The sequence below is a fragment of the Somniosus microcephalus genome, chromosome 14, assembly GCF_052327205.1.
Source record: "Somniosus microcephalus isolate GS21.2 chromosome 14, FLI_Smic_1.0, whole genome shotgun sequence".
NCBI lineage: Eukaryota > Metazoa > Chordata > Chondrichthyes > Squaliformes > Somniosidae > Somniosus > Somniosus microcephalus.
In genome coordinates, this window is record NC_141000.1 from 69,976,654 (window position 1) to 69,992,343 (window position 15,690).

The 15,690-nt window shown below is 46.3% G+C and overlaps 1 protein-coding gene across 2 annotated transcripts in view; it reads right to left on the bottom strand.

Annotated features, from left to right (window-relative positions):
- The window catches only part of LOC147107539 (X-linked retinitis pigmentosa GTPase regulator-like), a 166,958-nt gene that overhangs the window by 19,672 nt on the left and 131,596 nt on the right, over positions 1–15,690 (bottom strand). For both annotated transcript variants that reach the window (XM_086006626.1, XM_086006627.1), the window contains exon 15: positions 11,688–11,736. In XM_086006626.1, the coding sequence (XP_085862752.1) occupies positions 11,688–11,736 (49 nt within the window). The remainder of the gene's footprint in view (positions 1–11,687; positions 11,737–15,690) is intronic.

A 15,690-nucleotide genomic window follows, 5' to 3' on the forward strand; every position in this document is an offset into this window, starting at 1 on the left:
GAAAAGTGAGTATGAATTTCCCATCACCCTCAATCTGATCCCCATTGCCTCTCCTCACCAGCACTCAGCTTTAGCAATCTCTTCCTCCACATCCCACTTGACACTGACATCCATGCACCCTTACCCATTCTCTCTCTCTATGGTCACATTCACCTAACTATTCGACTATGCAGCCTTCACACTCCCTATCACTGTGATGCTATGAAAACAACTGACAACACACAGGGAGGGCCCTTGGTCTTGCCACCTCACTCCATCTTTGTCTCCTTCTAAGCATCTATGCTATGGATTCTCTACGCTCACTCCTTCATTCTCACTCAACTTCCACTTGTCTCCCTCATTGCAGGAAAAGAGAGCTCACAATAAGAGAGAAAGAGCGAGGACAGGAGGAGGGCCACCCTCAGTAGCCCACCTCACCCCCTGGGAGGATGCGGTCCTGGAGATCATGGGAGTGGAGGACAATGCACAAGTGGGGGACAGACAGACGGGTGCATCACAGCAAGCTGGTGACAGAATGGTTTTCCATCTCTCTCAATGACATTGCATGAGTCGCGGATAATGATTCTGAATCTCTAACAGATGGACATGATCATCTGCAATATGCAATGTGCATGTAACCTTGGCATCACATCTCTGACTCTTTACTCCCCCACAGGACCATCGCAAGCACCTGTCCCCACTAGCCAGGAGGAAGAGCCTGAGCATCCAGACTCCTCAGAGGAAGCTGCAACCTCTGAGGGCGCAGCATCAGCAGAATTCAGCGCAGACACTCACACCTCGGTGGGACCATCGCGAGATAGAGTAGTGTTGTCACCTGGTGTATCACAGCTCACAAGTGAGCATCAGTAGATTGTGGAGACAGGGACAGCAGTGGAGAGTCCTAGCTCGGCTCAGCTGCATGTCGACTCTCTGCCTCTGGGTCCATCCATAAGATCAGCGGTGCTGGAACTCCAGAAACAGATGCAGGAGTCTCTGGCAGGTTTTGTCTCCAGGGTCGCTGCAAGTGTGCAGCGAATGGAGGAGTCCATAGCGAACATGAGCAGAACCTTTGTGGAGTCATTGACGCATGAACGCATCACCATGGAAAGGATGGCAACCTCCATGGAGGTGATAAGTCGCCAGAGTGCAGAAAACATGGTGAGTGTTCTGAATAGAATGACATCTCTGGAGGAGCGATAGTCATCTATTGAACATAGAAACCAGACCTTCACGGAAGTCCTTCTGAATAGGACTGCCAGTGCAGATACGGGTTCCCATGGCCCCCTTGATGTGCAGCAAGGTTCTCTCAAGCCACTTGCAAGCGCTGAGGGGGACCTGACCCATGAGAGGGAAGTTGGTGGCAGACATCAAGGAAGTGAGGGTTCCTCTCCAAGCGCTCACACTTCCATGCCACTGCAGAGCCCTCGGTCAGAGCCCCACCAGAGTCCACACCCATCTGAGATCGGCGTCTCAACCCCTGCACAGCCGCAGGAGCAGCAGACTGTTGCCAAGTCCTCACAGTTTCGCAACCCCAGAGGACGCCCACCAAAGGTGTCAAGACAGGAGCAGCAAGAAAGTGAGCAAGGGGCCTCCACATCTGCTGAAGCCACAGGGGAAGCACCACGTAGGAGCACACATAAGAGAAAGATACTGCACAAATAGTCACAAGGGTAGTCACTTGGGTGAAATTTGATGTTTTATGTTAAAAAGCCATCAGATGATTACTGTAAATAAAAAAATCTGATGGCTACTGCTGTAGTTGTGGCGTGTGTCATTTCGTGAATGGGACTTCCACATTGAGGGCTTAGGATTACTTGGTATATGCCTCAGTTGAGGAAGCGCTCAGTGAGGGTGGCGAGAGGGGTTTCCCAGGAGGTCACACTGGAGATGGGTGTCAGGCTCCAAACTTCCACAGCTGTGGTTATGCCTTCTAAAAGTTCCCCCAGACCTGAGATAACAAAGTCCTGCCACCTGCAAATGATGGCTGATCAAATATCCTATTTAATGGAGCTGCAGCTAATAGTCAGCAATCCAATTGTGCTACCGCCAGGTTTCACCGTCATGTTTCAGAACAGGCGTGCTTCACGTCGGAAAAGGGTTAAAATCACCAAGGCCTATCAAAATGGCATTATAGAGGCAATTTAGTGCTTGTTAAGGGCCTTAACGGCCTATCCCGCCTCTTGGGAGGCGGGACGGAGACGGGACCAGTAGACACGATTTAATGAAAATTGCTTGGAGACGGGATGGAGGCGGGGTTGGGCCCGCCCACCAGTTTTTGCAATTTTAACCCCCCACACGCCTCCAATCCCGCCTCAACGGCCCAATGAAAATCGAGCCCATTCTGTCTGCATTCTTCGTAGTTCTTTTTCTTGTAATTAAAATTTCAAATTGTTTTGTGGCGATTGTAATCGCTAAAGAATGGTCCAATGCTTATTTTTGCATCATTGCGTCATTGGCACTTTTAAAATCTGAACATAAACACAAATGTATACTGGCTATTTGCACTCATTTTGTTTTTAAACTATTGTATTCACGGAACTGACATCAGCAGGCCAAGCTCCAGTTTTCTTTCACTTCTGCAATACACCATGAATGGAAAGTGCCTTCAAGTTCTTTTCATATGTCAAAGCCAGTTTCCACCCCCACCCCCACCAAAACAGAAACATGCACTGCAGCAAGTTGCTGCTGAGCTCATCTCACTGAGTAAGTCATCCTCTGGGGTGACCAACTGCGAAAATACTGGTTGGCATCTTAATGCACGTGTGCTCTGCTCAGTTCTTCCACCCTCCATAAATGTTAGCTCATCAAAAACAATGCTGCTCATATCCTATCCCGCACCAAGTCCCACTCACCCATCTACATTAGTCCCATGTTCCCCCAAACCTCAAATTTTAAATTCTCATCCACGTGACCTCGCCCTCCCCCCCCCCCCCCCCTTAAAACCTACCTCTGACCAAGCTTTTGGTCACCCCTCCTAATATCTTTGTTTGTTTGTCTCGGCATCCATTTCCTTTAATATGCTTCTATGAAGTACCTTGGGACATTTTTTCTATGTTAAAGGCACTATTAAAATGTTAATTGTTGTTATTAAACATGGCATCTCTGCCTACTGATGGGTTCAAAACCAAATGAGTTGCTTAGATTTTTAAAAATAAGTTCATAAAATAGGAACAGTAAAGATTAATTCTTGCTTAATAATTTTATTAAAATGCCACAGACCCCTATATAGAAATGTAGCACAGCTTCCAGAGTCAGTTATGTTTGAATTAACTTTAGTCTAAAGTCATTATTATGTGTAAACTCTGTACGGCTAAGAACATAACTGGAATTTGGGAAAAACTGGACAACATAAGTTTGCAATGGTGTGAGGTAGAGATTCTTTGCCTTCGATGTAACAACTTGTACGCCATTAATGTAGTAAAACGTCCCAAGGTGCTTCACAGGAGCGTTATCAAACAAAATTTGACACCGAGCCCCATAAGGAGATATTAGGGCAGATGACCAAAAGCTTGGTCAAAGAGGTAGGTTTTAAGGAGCATCTTAAAAGGAGGAAAGAGAAGTAGAGAGGTTTAGGGAGGGAATTCCAGAGCTTAGGGCCTTGGTAGCTGAAGGCAGAGCCGCCAATGGTGGAGCAATTAAAATCGGGGATGCTGAAGAGGCCAGAATTGGAAGAGCGCAGATATCTCGGAGGGTTGTTGGGTTGGATGCAATGCAAAACTAAGGTTACTCAAGTTCATGTTTCTAAACTTAAGCATGGGTTGCTGCATATCCTGGAAAATTACACCTAACAGTATATAAAGCAATCTTCCATTTTAGTTGTCTTTCATTTAACTATGGTTACATTGTGCATACATTGAAGGTAGGCTGTGCTTGTAGAAAAATAATGCAAAAATGTATTCATGAGAATTTTTTTTTTTACAAAAGCTATGTTTAAAATTAACTAGATATGTATTTATAATTTTTATGTACTCTGGAAAATAAATGTAAATCTTCATTTAAAAAAGTGTTGCAATGCACCACCACCTATTATGAACGTTTTTTGCATCTAGAAAAACACATTTGCTTCCAAGAAACTTTAAAAATCTACTTCAGTCTTTTAATACAGTTCATATTTTTCCAATATGTTTCTGAACAAATATACAAAGAATTGCTGTCAAAAGCTGTATGCAATTTCTATAGTTGCTATAACAGAACATTTACAGTAAAATTCTTCCTAAAAAGACTTTTTGCCCTAATTTGCTCCCTTCCTAAAGATGCTGATTTATGCTGGGGTATGATTCTACAGTTACTAGCAGCTCTCCACTACTCCATGTGTCAGTTGGCTATTTGACCATAAACATTAAAGCCAAGCCTGATGATGTCTCTCTCTCTGACATCTGAACATGCACCTATTCCAGCATGGATAACTGGAAAGCATTCAGGAGTAGGAAGCTTTGCTTATTTTTCCCATTTGTAGCAACTACATTGTCACCCTGGTTGAGATAAGCTAACTTAGCATAGATCCTGGGACCTCCTGGTCTGTATGGCTCTATACCCCATTGGACAGTTCATTTACCCAGTAAGTTATCAGGAGAGCTAACATTTTAGCTTTAAGTGGAATAGTTTAAGTACAGTATTAATCAAATATTTGGGTATTCATTCACTAGTTAACTTACAAGTTAGGAGTACAAGCTTTTAAAACTACTTATGCATTATTATGAAACACAATGCCATCCATATTACCTAAACAACATTCATGAATGAAACTGGGCACGAGCAAGCAAGTCATATTTGAACAAGTTGAAAAAAAAAGTAAAAGTAACTTTAAATTGAGTTGTGTGTTCAACTGCAATCAATGGTTCAATGAGGTCTCACAGAAAGAATCAAATTGTACATCCTGCCTATAAAAAAGAATGGAGCAATTCTCTTGTTCTGCTGTGGGATATCACTGATATGTTTAATAAATAATTTACCATATATCTACAAAGCATCCTGTAGTAAACCACTGTTGTTCACTCCACTGTTGTTCATTTCACTGTTGTTCACTCTTGCCCATTGTTGTACCTGTCTGTGCATGCCTCAGCTGGCTCCGCCCCTGGCTCCACCCACATGCCCTGGTATAAAGGCGGCTGCTCTGCAGTTCCCCAGGCATTCAGGACCGGTCGACCACTAGAGGCATGCCTTCGTTCTTTAGCTAATAAAAGCCTGTTTGTTACTCTCTTAACTTCCAGTTTTTCTCAGTAATTGATAGCGCATCAATTTTATTAGCTAAACTTTTTTTCGATGGAGCAAATCCTCAAACCAGCACGCCTGGAACTAGACCCTCAAGAGGCGGATTAATCTACCAAGTTCGCACACTGGCTGCGATGCTTCGAATTTTTCCTAGAAGCCTCCGTCGAAACTGTTCAAAACGATGGCGACAAACTAAGAATTCTGACCTCCAAGGTGAACCACCAAGCTTATTTGCTCATCCAAGATGCGACTACCTACAAGGGTGCGATCGACCTCTTTAAAGAACAGTACGCACGCCCGGTAAATGAGGTTTACGCCAGGCACCTCCTGGGGTCCCGCAAACAGCAACCCGGGGAATCGATGGAGGTATACCTATGGGCGCTGAAGGTGCTCGGCCGGGCCTGCAATGTAAAGAGGTGTCGGCCGCGGTGTACACGGAGGAACTTGTCCGGGACGCCTTCGTCGCGGGCCTCAGGTCCAACTACACCCGGCAGAAACTATTGGAGCAGGGCGAACTTGACCTGAAGAAGGCCACGGCCCTCGCACTCTCGCTAGACGTGGCCCACCGGAATATGAACGCCTACTCCCCTGACCGCGCGGCCGCATCGTGGATGGCGCGGGCGCCGCCATCCTGGGACACGGTAGGACCGCCATCCTGCGCCGCGCCACCCCCGTCACATCCCGCCAACGGCCCAACTTCTGCAGCAATGTCCCGGGGCCCGAAGTGTTACTTCTGTGGCCAAGCCAAACACCCCAGAGCGCGCTGCCCGGCGAAAAACGCTACTTGCTCTGGTTGTGGGAAGAAAGGGCACTACGCCAGCGTCTGCAAGGCTAAACCTACCCCAAACTCCAGCAGTGCCGCGTGTGGGCCGAGCAGGCCGCCATCTTGGATGCCGCCATCTTGGACGCCATCTTGTACGCCTCCAGCCGCGTGTGGATCATGGGCGCCGCCATCTTGGACGCCTTCGACTATGGGTGATCCGTTCCGGCCGCCATTTTTGCAACGGGCCCCCGACTCACCCACCGCCTCACCTGATGACTGCAGCGACACGCCTGACCCTACGCTGGTCTCCGTTACACTGGACCAATCTAGACCTCACCAACTAGCCAGGTCCATGATGGACATTAAGGTAAACGGCCGTGCCACGACCTGCCTTTTCGACTGCGGGAGCACGGAGAGCTTTATCCACCCCGACACGGTGCGGCGTTACTCTCTCCCGGTCCTGCCAGCGCGCCACCGGGTCTCTATGGCCTCCAAGTCCCATTCAGCGGACGTCGGCGGCTACTGCGTGGTGACCCTTTCGGTGAGGGGCACAGAGTACAGAAACTTTAAACTGCTTGTCCTGCCCATCTCTGCGCTGCCGTTCTACTGGGGTTGGATTTTCAGTGCCACCTTAAGAGTGTCACGATGGCGTACGGTGGACCCCTTTCCCCACTCACAGTCTGCAACCAGCAGTTTTCAAATTGTCCGCCGCGCACCTTTTGCAGCCTCTCCACGCTTAAAGTCACCCCCCCCCCCGCGTTGTTCGCTAACCTCGCCCATGGCTGTAAGCCCATCGCCACCAAAAGCAGGCGATACAGCGCTGGTGACAGAGTTTTTATTAAATCTGAGGTGGAGCGGCTCCTGAAGGAGGGGATTATTGAAGCTAGCACCAGCCCCTGGGGAGCCCAGGATGTGGTCGTCAAGACCGGTGAGAAGCAGCGCCTGGCCATTGACTACAGCCAAACAATTAATCGATATACCCAACTGGACGCATACCCCCTCCCCCGCATATCTGATATGGTCAATCAGATCACACAATACCGCATATTCTCCACCATTGACCTTAAGTCAGCATATCACCAACTCCCTATCCGCTATGAGGACCGCCAGTATACTGCCTTCGAGGCAAACGGCCGCCTCTACCACTTCCTTCGGGTTCCCTTCGGCGTCACCAACGGGGTCTCCGTTTTCCAAAGGGAGATGGACCGGATGGTCGACCAGAATGCGTTGCAGGCCACTTTTCCCTACCTGGACAACGTGACCATCTGCGGCCATGACCTGCAGGACCATGACGCCAACCTCGACAAATTCCTCCGCACTGCCCAACTCCTTGTTATACGTAAGGTTTAGGAGAAGTGCATATTCCGCACAACCCGCCTCGCTATCCTTGGCTGTGTTGTGGAACACGGAGTCATCGGCCCCGACCCCGACCGGATGCGTCCCCTTATGAACCTTCCCCTGCCCCACTGCCTCAAGGCCCTGAAGAGATGCCTGGGGTTTTTCTCCTACTACGCCCAGTGGGTCCCTAATTATGCGGACAAAGCCCATCCACTTATCAAGTCCACCTCTTTTCCCCTGGCGGCAGAGGCCCGCTTAGCCTTCCACCGTATCAAAGAGGACATTGCTAAAGCCACCATGCACGCGGTGGACGAGTCCATCCCTTTCCAGGTGGAGAGCGATGCGTCCGATTTTGCCCTGGCCGCTACCCTTAACCAGGCGGGAAGGCCTGTGGCCTTCTTTTTACGAACCCTCCAAGGCTCCGAAATCAGACACTCCTCTGTCGAAAAGGAGGCCCAGGCCATTGTGGAAGCTGTGCGACATTGGAGGCATTACCTGGCCGGAAAACGATTCACCCTACTCACTGACCAGCGTTCAGTTGCTTTTATGTTTAATAACAAGCAGAGGGGAAAAATCAAAAACGACAAGATTTTGAGGTGGAGAATTGAACTTTCCACCTACAATTACGATATCTTGTACCGGCCCGGGAAACTCAATGAGCCCCCGGATGCTCTATCGCGAGGTACATGTGCCAACGCACAGGTTGATAGACTGCGGGCGCTCCACAATGACCTCTGCCACCCGGGGGTCACCAGGTTCTTCCATTTCATCAAGGCCCGCAACCTGCCTTACTCCATCGAGGAGGTCAGGACCATGACCAGGAACTGCCAAGTCTGCGCTGAGTGCAAACCGCACTTTTATAGACCAGACAGGGCTCACCTGATAAAAGCCACTCGCCCCTTCGAGCGCCTGAGCGTTGATTTTAAAGGGCCTCTCCCCTCCTCTGACCGCAATGTGTACTTCCTCAACATTATTGATGAGTACTCCCGTTTCCCGTTCGCCATCCCCTGCCCGGACATGACCAGTGCCACGGTCATTAAATGTCTGAACGACCTCTTCACCCTGTTCGGTTTCCCCAGCTATATCCATAGCGACCGGGGCTCATCGTTTATGAGCGACGAACTCCGTCAGTACCTGCTCGCTAGGGGTATTGCCACAAGCAGGACCACCAGTTACAACCCCCGGGGGAACGGACAGGTGGAAAGAGAGAATGCGACAGTTTGGAAGGCCGCCCTGCTAGCCTTAAAGTCTAGGGGCCTTCCGACCTCCCGCTGGCAGGATGTGCTCCCCGATGCGCTCCACTCTATTCGGTCACTGCTCTGCACTGCCACTAACGCCACCCCTCATGAGAAAATGTTTGTCTTCCCAAGGAAGTCCACATCGGGGACATCGCTACCGCCATGGCTGACGTCCCCAGGGCCGGTCCTACTGAGAAGACACGTGAGGACCCATAAAATGGACCCCCTGGTCGAGAGGGTCGACCTCCTCCACGCCAACCCTCAGTATGCCTACGTTGCGTACCCGGACGGGCGGGAGGACACAGTCTCCATACGAGACCTCGCACCCTCGGGGGCCCCTGAAACCAACATCACCCACTACCCACTACCATTGCCCTTCACCGCTACCCACAATGCACCGGTGGCAACGGACCCATACCTAACTCCTGTAGACGGCACGCCGTGGCCCCGTGACCCGTCATTGATCACCAACCAACTCAACACCCATGAGGACGACACGCCAGTGCTCCGGCCCACGCGGGACTCGGCGTCGGAAGCTGCACCACCTCAGCTGTCGCCACGACGATCACGACGGCATACAAGACCCCCAGAAAGACTTAATTATACGAACTTTTAATACACTTCACCCCGTCGGGCTCATTTTTAAGCAAGGGGTGAATGTGGTAAACCACTGTTGTTCACTCCACTGTTGTTCACTCTTGCCCATTGTTGTACCTGTCTGTGCATGCCTCAGCTGGCTCTGCCCCTGGCTCCACCCACATGCCCTGGTATAAAGGCGGCTGCTCTGCAGTTCCCCAGGCATTCAGGACCGGTCGACCACTAGAGGCATGCCTTCGTTCTTTAGCTAATAAAAGCCTGTTTGTTACTCTCTTAACTTCCAGTCTTTCTCAGTAATTGATAGCGCATCACATCCTAAAGGCATCTAGGGACAGAACATAATCACTGATCCCACTGCTTTTCACTTTGAGTCCTGAAGAAAACTGGATCGCTAGATTGAAGAGTGACTGAAAAGTAGCCCTTTTCCAGACAAAAAGATACAGAACACAATAAGGACTACAATCTCCCAATGGGCTAACCCCTGTGGAAAACAAAATAAGTAATGAAAGGAACAGTGGACAACTGAAGCACTGATTGAACCGGAATAAACTGGGACTCAACTCCAGAGTCAATTTTAAGCGGGACACATCAGGTCGGTAGCACAATAGTGCAGCAAGTTAGAATACCAGCACCAAGTGCTAGGATGTAATCCTCTACATTATGAATTACCAATTTCTAGGAGCTGATATTGCACTGGGATTACCAGAGCCCCTGAAGAAGGGTGCCCACGCTTTCCAGCAGCAATGGTGCATGGCAGAGGGAGACCAAAGGAAGAGCCACTACACAGAACGAACTCTGTATATAAAAATTGTTTAACGTTACAAGATGATTTTCTTTTTATGCAAGGTTGATTGTATTTTGAACTTATTTTCCAGAAATGTAATAAAGGTTTAAAAATAATACTTAAACATAATTAGGTTAAAAAGGCATAAACTGTCACTCCAAAGAAACTGCTTTCAATAAATTCGCTAGTTTTTATTTAAGTTAAAAATTTTGTTTGGTCAGTTATTGAAATGAGACCATACATCAAAATAAGGCAGCCCAGTATTCCAGTAGATCCTACATCTCCAATTAGTCAGCCATTTAGAACATTTCTTGGTATGAAAGAATGGTATTATGCCTGTTTAATATTTTAAAAGCAGATAAATACTGTACATTGGCCTGAATTTTCCTGTACTAGTAACAGCGAGGTTGTCAGCACTTGCCGCTATTACTGTACAAAACTGACAGCAACTTCTGGCGTCCGCACATGCACAGTTAAAAGCAAAAATCCAGATGTTGCGGTCAGTGATACCTTGCTCCTCCACAGGCTGCACTGTTGCAGTCTTCATCGATGGAATTTGCACAGAAATCACTGTAATGGCCTGAAGTTGGACTAATTACCCACTATTCTCGCTCTAAAGACAGATGAAAAAGTTAGGGCTTGTTCAATCAGGAGTAACTGAGTTTTTACTACTGAACAACCTCTCTGGTCCTAAAAAAAAATAATTTTACAAGTGTGGAGTCTCATTCCCTCAGAAGAAAATTAATGTTGCAGATTTAAAAAATAATTATATAGTTTTTCTGTTTTGCTCTTTTATGTCTTTCCCTTAATTCCCTGTGTATTTCCCAATCTTTATTTTGCTTCCATACAATGACTTAAATGTAATTTATATTCTTGCTTTTTACTTCCTGCTTTGCAGTCTGCGTGTCTCAGTGAGGATTCTTCAATCTGATTGGTTGAAAAGCCTCCCTGCTGTTTGTCCTGCTCACAGACACCACAGATCCCCTATAGAGGGCGCCGAATTCAAACAGATGGCAGATGAGTAGAAGTCTCCACTAACAAGCCTGCTAAAAGTCTGTGGGCAATTGTACGCGAAGTGAACGGCGAAAGCCGTTCTTTCGCCGCACACAGCAAAATCCAGGCCAATGTTGTTTTCAAAAAATGTTATAATTCATTACCAACAAATATGTTTCAGAACATTCTTTACAGATTATAGTTGACTATTTCAAAGTTTCTAGAAGGAATTGTTGCAAAGTACATCTACATATTGCCAGTGTGGAAACAAACGGAGGTCCAAGGATTTTATACAGTCCTATAAATACATAGGTTGGCCTGAAACTTTATTAAAGGCTTTTTTTTCTATTGTGGCGGTGTAATTATGACTTCAACATTTGTGAAGTGAAGTATCATTTTTAAAAAGCATTAAATGTGCCAATAACCAAAATAGGCAAACAATCAAAATATGACTTGGTGAGAATTATGTATTTTTCTGCTTCAAATAATGCTCTATTACAAGAATAAGATGTTGAAAACAATTTTAAAAAGTCGATTCTGAAATGTATCAGGAAACTGCAGTTATTAAACACAAGAAAAAAGAAACATAACTGTGCCATGCTACTGAAAGTAACATGATTTCCAAAATTAGTATTCGATTCGTAAAGAGCGACCTTATGAAAAAGCCTGTAGTTGCAACATTTGGTTAATCTTAACAGTATGAAGGCTCTAATACTGCAACCAAGTACCACTCGTATAAAAGATACATCTTAAATATGTCTTAGTACAGTATATTTTTGCATACCTTGTTCATCATCTTCAGATTCTGTTTCTTCTTTATTAATTGATGTTACCTTGTTAAAAAAAACAAGCAATGTCAGTATAAAAAGTAATGATTTGTTTGCCATCCTCACCAATAAAAATCTTAATAAAATAAAAGCAAATGATGAGTGTAGGATAAATTATCTATTTACAATGGTGGCTCAATACAGTATGCCAGGAAGATATCAGGGTCTACATTTTCCGCTTGATTTATGGTGACTCCCAGGCGTAACTCAAGAGGACTTAAGTGGGAAATTCTTTGGGATTCACTCTGCCACTCTTTTCCGCAAGAAGTGACAATGATGTATGATACATGTTCCCATATATTGCCAGACATACTGTAATGATAAGCAAATGTCAGAAATGCATCATCCAACATATTTTCCATCATTTGTGCCATAGCAACACAAGAGACACCTGTTCATCCCTAGTGTCCAGTATTATTGTGGCCAACAGAGTAGCCATTTCAATTTTGAAGAGTCAGAAAGAACTATGAAATTGATTCCCAGGAAATTTATTGCACAGGCTCTGGCCCTTTTTTAACAAATGTCAACATTTTTCAGCCAGCAAAGAAATTGCCTGCCATGCTACTAAAGTATGTCTCTGAAGTCTGCCACAGTCAATCTCAATGGCTGTGGAAGTGGGAGGGAGAAAATAATCAGCCATTGTTGCTGTTCCCAATTATCTATGTCCATCTAACATTTACCTCAACCATGTACCCCCACCTACTTGCTGTATGTCAGCATCCAACCCCACTCCTCCAGTTTTTATCATTCCCTCCATCATTGCTGCCTCTCCCTCTCTGCCTTTTTTCAACAGCGACCCAGAATGCTGTGGAAATGAACTATCCTGGCATCCTCAGCAGCAGGCATAATTCTGATTATCAATAATCTCATCACAGTCTTTCCACTGTTTTTATATTCTATTTGTATTTGCCTGTGTCCACATAAGTGTTATATATTATGGGCTAAAAATGTTATAGCCAAGAAATGGGCAGTATTTAGACTAAAAATGGTTAAGTAGCGCCAGTTGAAAATCGTCTAGGCTGCTCACAAAATTCGTCCTCGCACCTCATTAAAATGATTGCAGTCATGATTCTCATCTAAAAACCCAAGCTCATTGGCGTTGCACTGAAAAGCTGGACCAATATCAGGGGTAGTCTAATTGCAAGTCATGATTGCCACAGGCTTTTTTCACTACTTAAAGGGGAGGTTCTTTGATGCTGCAGCACCTCATTCTCAGCTTTGTTGGCTGTGCAGCTTCCCCAACAATCCCAAGAAGCAGGACAAGGAGAAAGATCAATTACTAACAAATCCTGATGGCAGATCACCGCCCCAGGGAGAGAACCCGGAGGTTTTCCGATGAAGCTTTGGAGGCATTGGTTTTAGCGGTGGAGAGAAGTTTGGCGGTCCTGTACCCACCAACTGGCAGGCGGCCCGCACCACAAGTCTACCAGACTACGTGGAAGGAGGTGGCACACCACGTCATGGACAGCACTGTGGTCCCCAGGGTCTACACACAGTGCAGGAAGGAGTTTAACGAGCTCACACGGGTGGTCAGAGTGAGTGAAGGCTTCAACAAATGCTACATACAATGCACCACACCCCCAGCACTTACCTATCAACAATCTCTACCTAGCAACACTCACACCCACAACTCACACCTTGCACAAAATGACAGCTATTCAACTATGATGGACACAAGGGTCGTTGGTTATTAGAATTCATGTGATATGTTTATAGATAAAGTTATTAATTGTGTTTGGAATACTTTGTGGTCTTTCTCATTTCACCTTTGCATCCAGGAGGATCCTGTGATATGGCGTGAGACAGGGATGGTATGATGGGGATGTGGTGAGCTATGGGGATCTGGGGTTTCATTCATGTGAATCGGAGTCTGATGAGCCGGTCACGGACAGCCTGTCCAGAAGGCAGATTGTCTCACTCCACTGTAGACCCTGGAGGGCAAGGTCCACTGCCAGTACAGCCCCCATGACTTTTAGCAAGTGTTGTCGGTTGTAGCTTTTCTGAAATAAATATGGAGTTTTGTACTTGCCACAACACTCCCTGATACCAAAGAACCTTGAAATGAATAAAGAAAACTCTTCCAGTAGCAGGAATTAGCACACAGCCACTCAAACTTCAAAAACCTGTCAGGTCTGAGTGATTGGTGAGGACCTTTTTAAATAGCGTCGCTGGAGCCGACTTCCTGCTGCTGCACGCCACCTCAACCTGTCGTCGTTTTCTCCAGCCAGTAAGTTCAATGACCAAAACGAATTTGGGAGATTCAGCGTCAAGTGAGCATTGCACACTCACTGACGTCATGATCGCCATGACTGTGATGTCCTTGGCGATCGAGTTTACCGGCAGTGCTATCGACAAGGCGGATATGGCGTGCGGCGCTGGAACCGCCATCAGCTGGTGGTAGAGCTCTGAACGGTGTTTTAGCACCATCTCGTGGCGCTAACGTGTGGCACTAAACACACGAATTTCATAGTATGGTCGGGGGATCAATCACATCTTGTATCCCTTCTGAAGCAAAGTGTTCACAACCTTGGTATGCCGTTCGACCCCTAGCTGAGTATCCAACCCCATAAGATCTCTATCACAAAGACCGCCTACTGCCTGCCTCCAACCCTACCTCAGCCCATCTGCTGCTGAAATTCTCATCTATGCCTCAGTCATCTCTATACTTGACTATTCCAATGCTGTCCTGGCTGGCCTCCCATCCTCCACCCTCTGTAAATTTCAGCTCATTCAAATCTCTTCTGCTCATATCCTATCCCGTATCATCCCACTCGGCCATTAAGCTCTGTCCTTGCAGACCTAAATCAACTTGTGGTCCCCCAATGCCTTAAATTTACAATTCTCATCACTTCATGATCTCGCCCTCGCCACAGTACAGACTCGATGGGCCGAATAGCCTCCTTTTGTGCTGTACTATTCTATGATATCTGTAAGCTCCTTCAGCCTGACAATTACTACCCCCACCCCCCCAACCATTTCATTGTTCTGGCTCTGGCCTTTTGTGCATCTCCCCTCCCTTTGTATCACGCCTTCATCTGTTTCGGCACTACGCTCTAGAATTCCCTCCCCTCCAACTCCCTCTCCTCCTTTAAGACCCTTTTTAAAACCCACCTCTTCGGCCAAGCTTTTCATCACCCCTCCAAATAACTACATCATCAGCTCGGCATCCTTTATTTTCATTATACCTGCTTTACCTACCCCTAACTCCCGCAATCTCTAACCCTACTTTATCTCCCCATATTCCTCCCACATACTACAATTTTTTTCTCTGTCCTCAGTTGCAGTTCTCACTTGACAGAGGTCCAATTATCCACACCCTCTAACCCCATTCAACCTGAAGATTGTGCATAGTCTTGACTTGCTGTATGTTACGTCATGGAAGGTCAGTTATTCGTATATGATTAAAAGTCCTGCATATTTGATGCTCCTCCTGTCCATAAATGTTACTTTCGGTTGTCATGATTTTTGAGTAACAATTTTTATGTCAACATTTCTAATGAAGACTTCCTATATAAACATTTGTAATGAGGAAAAAGCTATTAAATGTACGTCAACACTTTCACAATAATATGCGAAAACCTTATCTTGTTCATCATGCTGTAGTTGCAAGCTTCCCCCTATTGTTAGGACTATGGCTCGAGTCACCCAGGTCCAACTGTTACTTTGATTTTTACATTTTCTCTTCTCTGCAGGTAGGTTATATTTTTAATTTTATCCATGAATTTATTTTAATTTTATGTATCATAGCCTCACCCCAACTGATGTTGTTGCTGACACACGCTGTTCTCCATAACCTCTCCAATCAAGAGTCTTTTATTTCTCTCATTACACCTCCTTTTGTCTCCTACGCAATATCACTTCTACCCTTTCACTATTTCTTGATCCCCACCGTAGCACATTACAGGTAATTCTGTCTCTCCTCTGTGTGTTTATTGTATATGGTTCCCCTCTTCCTCCTTT